This window comes from Plecotus auritus, assembly GCF_963455305.1.
Source record: "Plecotus auritus genome assembly, chromosome: 10".
NCBI lineage: Eukaryota > Metazoa > Chordata > Mammalia > Chiroptera > Vespertilionidae > Plecotus > Plecotus auritus.
The window spans coordinates 62,242,952-62,250,791 of NC_137785.1; the positions used below are offsets into that span (position 1 = coordinate 62,242,952).

At 62.8% G+C, this 7,840-nt stretch overlaps 1 protein-coding gene across 2 annotated transcripts; it reads right to left on the reverse strand.

The window, feature by feature from the left end:
• Positions 1 to 230: 230 nt before the first annotated feature.
• On the reverse strand, positions 231 to 6,780 carry CHMP1A (charged multivesicular body protein 1A). 2 transcript variants are annotated; one of them, XR_013959259.1, is made up of 8 exons: positions 6,669 to 6,780; positions 4,890 to 4,909; positions 4,228 to 4,305; positions 3,073 to 3,219; positions 2,594 to 2,722; positions 2,050 to 2,237; positions 1,474 to 1,631; positions 231 to 942 (listed from the first exon to the last, which is right to left on the reverse strand). XR_013959259.1 is itself a non-coding variant. In XM_080645869.1 (7 exons), exons 1-7 carry the CDS (start codon positions 6,673 to 6,675, stop codon positions 1,610 to 1,612), a joined length of 591 nt encoding a protein of 196 aa, XP_080501995.1. In that variant the 5' UTR covers positions 6,676 to 6,780; the 3' UTR covers positions 231 to 1,609. The 2 variants fall into 2 exon arrangements, 1 of the variants encoding a protein (XP_080501995.1); XM_080645869.1 differs by having other exon boundaries at positions 231 to 1,631.
• Positions 6,781 to 7,840: the final 1,060 nt, after the last annotated feature.

The following is a 7,840-nucleotide window of genomic DNA, read 5'->3' on the forward strand; positions in this document are numbered from 1 at the left end:
GGAGGGACCCTGGCGGCTGTGAGAAAGGCTTTAATACTCATCCTGAAAGTCTCAACCACATTATGTTTAAAATTATTTCAAGGTAAAAACTGCAGATTCTGTCTGTCTGGGGCCTGAGAATCCGATTTCCTGGACCCCGCCAGCTGGACAGCCACACTGAGGGTCCCACCTACGCACGCCCCCCCCCTCCCCGCCCCACCCCACCCCGCAGCCACTGAAGCAAACCTGGAGCAATTCCTCTACAATCAACGTTTATTTACAGTAGCATTATAGGCAAAGAGCACAGACGCCCCTGCCTTCCATGAGCCACAGCCTCCCCCCAGCCCGGTTCCCGGAAACCCAAAACCTCCTCTGAACCCCAAAGGGCATGGCCAGGGAATAAGGCGAGGTCGGTATCGCAGGAGAAACGCCAGGTCTCACGCACAGCCCACGCCCCCTCGGCTGCCCCAACGCCGCCCACTGCACAGACACCACAGCTCCCACGTCCAGGAAGAGGCCCGAGCAGGAGTCAAGGTGAAGGAGTGAGGAGACTGGACAGCCGGAGCCTCTGGGAGGGGCTGGTCGGAGATCAGCTGAGCAGAGCCGGCCTGGCCTCACCCACCGCACAGCTCCCACCAGCTCCTACAGAGGACGACGCAGACCCGACGCTCCCCCATGCCGCTTGCTCCTTGTATTTTGGCAAAAAGAGAAACCCCCCAAAAAACCAAAAAACAACCCCACAGCTTCAGGAAAACAAAGTAAACTTCAGGAACGTGAAGAACAGGAAGGGCAGCCGTCTCCTGGACGTCCCAGCAGGTCACCGGACACCCTGCTGCTCTGCCCTGGACGTGCGGCCACAGCGCCGCCCCCTCCCCCACAAGGGCGGCTCTCTGGGCTGTCAGCCACTCTGGCTTCCAAGGTCAAGGGTGTGAGCACAGGCAGGAGGGGCCACTGGAGGAGGCACTGCAGGAGATGTGATTGTGTGGCTGACTGCTCCTCAGCCGGGAGGCCTGGCACAGACAGGGCTCCCAGGGGTCACCCCACACCCCAGGCCCTCCATAGGCAGCAGGGGAGTGAGGACGTGCCCCCAGAGTGGGCATGCCTGGATTTGGGGCCAGCTTCCCGCAGGAGCTCAGCCGGCAGCAGAGGGCAGGACCAGGCTGGAGGGGACAGGACCCCACCCCTGGACGTTCCGCAAAGGCCGCAGGGGCCGTGTTTGCTGGGTGGCCCTCGAGGGCGTCCTCCACACGTCCTGGGGCCGTGCCTGCGCCTGTGCCTGTCTAGGGGTGGGGGAGGCCTGCCCGCTGCTGGGAGGGCTCCAGGTACCGCCCGGCAATGGGGACCCCGACCCCCACTGCTGTTGGTCAGCAGCACACCTGCCATCACAGGGCACCCTCGCAGAGCGGGGCACAAAGGGAGCCCACAGACCCTCCAGCTGCTTGTCCCAAAGTCACACAAATCACCCACGAAAGTCAGAAGTTTGTGCAAACTCACCCGCCGCCCAGCCTAGGACAGGGGGTTCCAGGCCCGGCAGGCGAGTGCTGAGAGCAGGGAGGGCTGACGTCCGCTGCAGGGTCAGCACAAAGGCAAGAGGCAGGGCCCGCGGGCCTGCAGGCTGCCTGCGCGGCTCCTAATTTCTGAGGGCGGCCAACCTGCAAAGCACAGCAGCGCTGCCAGGAGGGAAGGCGGGCCGCAGCCGCCCACCCGGGAGCCAGAGGCCTCGGCACCCCCGCCCGCCCTCTCCGCTCTCCTCTCCCTGAGTCCAGCTTCTCAGGGCGATTCTGAGCTGACATGCAGGAAGGGCTCCAGGGACAGCCATGCTCAAGCCTTTCCACTGGGAGCTGTGGTCGGGGAGCAAGACGCCGATGCACAGTGCGGACGTGAAGCGGGGCAGGGAGAGCTCAGATGGGCGGGGGTGGGGGCCGGGGTGGGTTCTGAGTCGGGCATCTCCTTAGAAGGACCGGGGCCCCGCAGCCGAAGCCGCATGTCACACGCTGTCCTCCAGCCGCCGCCAGCCCAGAGCCTGCCCCCTTGCCTCACAGGCAGCCTTAGAGCTGAGCAGTCACCCACCTGCGCGACAGCTGGTCCTCCTGGCTGCGCACGGAGCTCTCGCCCACGGCAGATGCGCCTTCGGGCAGCTGGCTGAGCTGGTCCAGCACCTCCAGGCCGTTCTCCTCTGCGATCTGCACGATGAGGCTGTCCACCTGCTCCTGCGGCGTGGTCAGCGTGGTGGCCGAGCTCATGGAGTCCTCCATCACCTGGGGGCCAGGCTCTGGGCAGTCAGGCCAAGTCCGGGAGCCCCCACCGCAGCCTCACAGGGGCCCCCGGCCACACCACAGTCACCATCTCATTTCCCGCTCGCTCCCCACTCCCACTCTCTCCAGCCTCTGGGGTCACGCAGGGAGAGTTCCCAGCCACCCCACCTGGAGATCGCTGGCCCCCCTGCCCCAGGCCTCCTGTGCCCCCGCTGTGTGCTATCGGGACCCCAACAAGGGATCAGGTACCCGGAGGCGGCCCCACAGGGGCTCAGCACAGAGGACACCTGCTAACGCGTGGCAGCCACACAAGCCGCCCTCCCGACGCGCTGCCCACCTGCCTGGAGGGGGCGACCTACCGAGGTGTGCACGTCCAGGTTCTGCACCTGCTGCTCGAACCTGTCCATCACCGCAGACACCTTCTGCAGGTCCATGCTGCTCAGCGCGCGGTCCAGGGCTTTGGTCACCTGCGCCATGTTCTTGGTCACCTGGCACAGGAGGGAGGAGGGAACAGGACTGAGGAGGGGACATCCCACCAGGGACAGGCCCGAGCCCTCCGCTACCCAGGCCAACGAGATCCAGCCCTGCTGAGCAAGCAGCCCCCGGCACATAGCCCTCCTGCAGGCCCCCAGGAAACGCCGTCACGCACGCAGGAAAGCCCGAGGGTACCCGACTCCGGGGCTGTGTGTTCTCCTTGGCGGGCACTTGCTGGGCAGGGACTCCCCCTTCCACCCCCGCAGACCCAAAGGGCTCTGGCGTGACCCCTTCCAGCCCCAGCTAGTCCCCTGGACGTGGCCAGCAGAGGGAGCACCCACAGAGGCCTGGGCCAGACACTCACCCCCTTCATGGTCACAGCTGTCTGCACCTTGGAGGCCACTGCGTCCACGCGAGACGCCATGCGCAGCCAGTTCACACCTTCATTCTTCTTGCGAATGGCATTCTCCGCGTACACACGGGCACACTCCACGTTCTTCTGCTGCAGGGCCTGAAATGGGGCGATGCCCACCCTGCTCAGGGGCCTGGCCTGGCCTTTCCTGGGGCGCGGATGCTGACGTGCCCCTTTCACAACCTCAGCAGAGCTGCGAGCTTCATGGATATGCAAATGCCCAGGCCCCAGCCTGCTCAGGAGCCAGGGTGTCCAGGGCAGGGCCCCCGACCAGCCCGTAGCGGGTGAGACAGGAAAGCCCTGGAAACATGGCCACCTGTCCCCACCTCTCCACTCCCGAGACTCATTCGGCCTCTTCAGCTCCCTCCCGAGCCTCTCACACCACTCCCCACACACCAGGGCTGAAGGCGAGGACGCAGGCCTCAGTGGGAAGGAGGCTCTCCGGCCCCCTCTGCCCTGGGAGCGTGTGGGCAAGACGTCCCCAATGCAACACCCCATTCAAGCTGTCACAGAGGCCCCATCAGGGCAGCCAGGCCCCTCCGGCCTTTCCTTCTGCCCCTCCCTGGAGAGGCCCTGGGAGCCTCCAGCCCTGCCCTCACCCCACAGAGGGGTTGCCTCCCCTCTGCCCAGGCTCTGGTGCCCGAGCTTCGCGGGGAAAAGAGGGCTCAGAGTGCAGGGGTCAGGAGCGACCGCCAGAAGCTCACTTCCTCCACCATTTAGAAAAAACCCAAGTTCAGAACGGTGGAAATGATAACAGGCATGGACGTTCAAGGAAAACGCAGAGGCGATGCCTCCTCTTTCCGCTCTGGATGCCTGGGGGTGGGGGGGGAAGGAGCCCCTGTGGCCTTAGCTGGCGGCCCCTCCCCGTCCCTGCGTGGAAGCCACAGCCATGAAGAGGAGATGCCAGGAGCCCGGCCGGCCTGGCTCAGGGGCTGAGCGTCAACCTAGGAACCAGGAGGTCGGGGTTCGATTCCCGGTTGGGGCACACGCCTGGGATGTTTCTCTCCCTCCCTCTCCCTTCCTCTCTGTAATCAATAAAAATCTATTTTTTAAAAAAAGAGAAAGAGGAAGAAACCCCAGGAGCAAGGACAGCGGCCGCCGCCTCACCTTCTTCACCTTGGCCTGCTCCGCCTTCGAGTCCTTCTCCGCCTTCTTGGCCAGCTTCTCCAGCTGCTTCGCTGTGAACTGAGCAGAGGCAAGAGCCCTGGTCATGCTGGCAAAGCCCTGCCCCCTAACAAGGTGCCTTCCACACCCGAGCTTGCGAACCAAGTGCCCGCGGCCGCCCACACCGGCCTCCTGCCCATGACAAAGCCCCGTCGTTGTTCAGAAGGAACCAGGATGTTAATGGGGGGGTGGGCATTGGAGGGAAGAGCGGCAGAGCTTGCCCCGGATTCACCAGAAGTGCCAATAGCACCCAGACAGGAGCGACACTCAGGGGCCCCCACAGCCGCCTTCAACGGGTTTTAAAGGACTTGAGGTCACCGTGTTAAAAGCCTCGTGGAGCATCAAGGGAGGAGCCTCACGCCCAAGTGTGTTTCTTAAAGATAGCACACCTCTTTCACGGATGAGCCCACGTGACCCTTGCCCTCAGCCCGAGATCAGAATGAACATGCCACCAAGCAACTCCGTAGCCCGCCTTGTCACCAGCCCGGCTGAGCCTGTGCACCGGTCACCAACTGACAATGTGTCCCTCTGAGTGCGAGTCACACCAATGTCCCCGCTCACTAACCAGCAGGGCGGGTTGGGGCAAACGGCCCTTCGGTACATACCTTCAGCTGGAACAGGGTATCTGCAAAGAGAGGAGACGGTGTGAGGATTTTAAGAAATGTCACGAGCAATACGGCCAACAAGCAGGTAGGGTCACTGGACCCTCCAGGCAGAGGTGGACAAAGCAAAGGAGTGTCCGGCACTGCAAGGGCTCGGGAGGACGGGTGGGCATGCAGCTCTGCTCCCGCGGTGGACACAGGGCCTGGGCGACCGCAGGGCCTCCTGAACCTCTGGTCCCTCACCGGCAACACCCGCTGACCTCAAGGGTGATGGGCGGGCAGCGTGTGGCCCACGGTGAAAACTCAAGGTGGTGGTTTGTAAGTAAAGCAACGTTACAAAGGTCCCCTGTGGCCCTGGTCGGTTTGGCTCAGTGGACAGAGCGTCGGCCTGCAGACTCAAGGGTCCCAGGTTCAATTCCGGTCAAGGGCACATGCCCGGGTTGCCAGCACATCCCCAGTAGGGAGTGTGCAGGAGGCAGCTGATCGATGTTTCTCTCTCATCAATGTTTCTAACTCTCTATCCCTCTCCCTTCCTCTCTGTAAAAAAATCAATAAAATATATTTTAAAAAAAAAACACAAAAAAACAAAGGTCCCCTGTGATTCTTTCCCGGTTTAATAAGGCTGAGGACGTCCGGGATAGTCTGTTTTTTAGAATATACTCTTCCCCCTGACAGTAAACGGATGCAAACAGCAGGGTGAGGTCTCCTACGCCATCCGAGAGCAGAGCCTTCGAATCAGGCCCGGGAGCCTCACCATCCACACCGAGGAGCCAAGGAGACCCGAGCGTGTTCTTGGCTAACCCCCTCGGTTAACGGGACTTGCTGCGAACGCACCGAAGCCCAAGAGCCAGCAGCCTCCGGTACGTCTTAAAGCTACCTCCACGGATTCAACGTCTCAGTTGGGAGGTGACACCTCAAAGGGTTGACCACACTAGCTCAGAGGGAAGACATCAAGTCCTAAAAGCAGAATGGGGCAGACCTGTGACTCGAGAAACCCCAGGGAACCTGACCCGGGGCGCGGAGGGCTTAGAGCAGGAAGGCAGGGTTGGCCGGGTGCGACCCAGCTCTGCCCCCCTCTCACCGCCGCCCCCCCCCCCCCCCAGCTATCTCATCCAGACTCTGAAAGGACACAACTTTGTGAAGGCAAAACCGCACCCTGAAGGAAGTGCTACGGGCAACACGAAACTCCCTTGAGAACTGACTGAAGGATGGAGTCTACACCAACGTGTGTGCTGGGGGAGCGGGTGGGGGTGTTCATCTTCTGAGGCCATTTGCACCCCATTTCCTTCACACAAACACGACACGGTTGGTGGTTTTCGCATGTCACAAAGCGGGGCCAGCCCTTAGCATCCAGCAGAGGTGGGCAGCCCCCCTCCGTCGGTGTGTCCTCGGGTGGCACAGGCGGCCCCTCAATGTTTCCCATCGGCTAGAGGGCAGGTCCCGCCCCGGGGCGCTGCTGGCCTGAGCTTTCTCATCTCTCTTCGCGGGGTTCGGGGGCAGTCCTGCCACTGGTTCCTTTTCCGGGGCCCTCTGACCTGAGGTCCCAGGGCCCCAAATGCCCAGGTCCCTCGCCGGTACCGGAGTTGGGGGTGGGGGCAGCCAGACGCGGAGGAGGGCGGGGATCGAAGCGCGGGGGACGGGGGATCGGGAGCCTGGGGCCGGGGTCGGAACGACGGGCATGGGGGAGGGGGGTCGGGGCGCCGAGCATCAGGGGGCCGGGCACCGCGGCCTGGGGCGCCCGCCTGAGGCCCACCCGCGCTCCGAAGGGCGGCGGCCTCTTACCGTCCATGGCCAGGCCGGCAGCGGAGCCCTCGCAGAGGCCCTGAGACGGAATCTTCAGGGGGCGTCGAAAGGCGGGTGGGAACTTCCGGGTTGTTCCTCACTTCCGGCGGCCGGCCCCTCTCGCGAGAGGACGGCGGCCCGCCCCGCGAGTGGTGGCGTTGCCGTGGCGACCGCGCCGCCCGGCCTGGCCGCGGCTTTTGTGAGTCACCGGCGCGGCGCGCCCGCCGAGGAGCAGGTGCCCGGCCGGGCGGAGCCGGCGGGGCGGCGGGCTCGCCTATGAGGCTTTGCAGAAGCAAACACAAACCCGGGAAAGGTAAAGGGCCGCCGGCCCGCCGTCTCTCTGGAGCGGGCCGCACCGGCGGGAGCTTGGGGTGCTGGGCGCCCCGCCCTCCTACGCCTGAGTCCCGATGACCGTGCCTCGGGAACCTTTTCTAACATGGAAATATCCAGTTTAGGGAAATGGAGTGACCCAAGTCTTTCAAGCTGCCTCTTTCATTCTGAACCAGAGAAGGCAACTGGAGGAGAATGCATCCATTGCCTAGATTCAGTAAATCATGTCCCGTTAATTATCCATATGTTCCAGGTGAGGAGCAAATGGGGTGCACCTTTTCAGGCCCAAAGCCTAAGGAAAGGTCGATGGACAGCCTTTCCTATAAGACTGCAGAGGGCTCCCCTCGGAAGGAAGGGGCCGCCAAGCAACAGTTCCCGGCACCTGGAGTCAAAGGTAGGACCCGCCCAAGAGGGGACAGAGCCCGAGGCTGCAGCTTCCAGGAGCTTGGGGATGGGTGGACAGGGATCCTGGCAACAGGGTGGAGGGGTAGGATCTTTACGTAAGAGGGCACAGGTTCAGTAAAGGTTGGGGAAAGTGGCCAAGTGATACAGGCATAACAGGAGGGGCTCAGCGCTCTTGTCCCAGCGGGTGGATGCACTCGAGACTGGACCCGAAGCGTGGAAGGCTGCCCCAGGCTGGAGCACAGTCGCCTATAAGAAGGGACGGAGGGAGCAGAACCCTCGGTGGCACAAAGGGCTGCAATCGTTTGGCAGATTTATCCACTTCATCGCAGTCCAGTGTGGGTCGGGGGGTGAGGCCACAGAAGCAGCCAGAAGATGAAGTCTTCTCTCGGTTCTACCGTGTGGGTTGTGGACATGGAATCTTTAATTAAAACATGGGA

Coding starts and splice junctions, on each gene's coding strand:
- CHMP1A (XM_080645869.1), bottom strand. Junction 4,306..4,889: donor ATACCCTGTTCCAGCTGAAG/GTATGTACCGAA, acceptor GCCTCTGCTCAG/TTCACAGCGAAGCAGCTGGA. Junction 2,723..3,072: donor CAGCTGTGACCATGAAGGGG/GTGAGTGTCTGG, acceptor CTCCTGTGCCAG/GTGACCAAGAACATGGCGCA.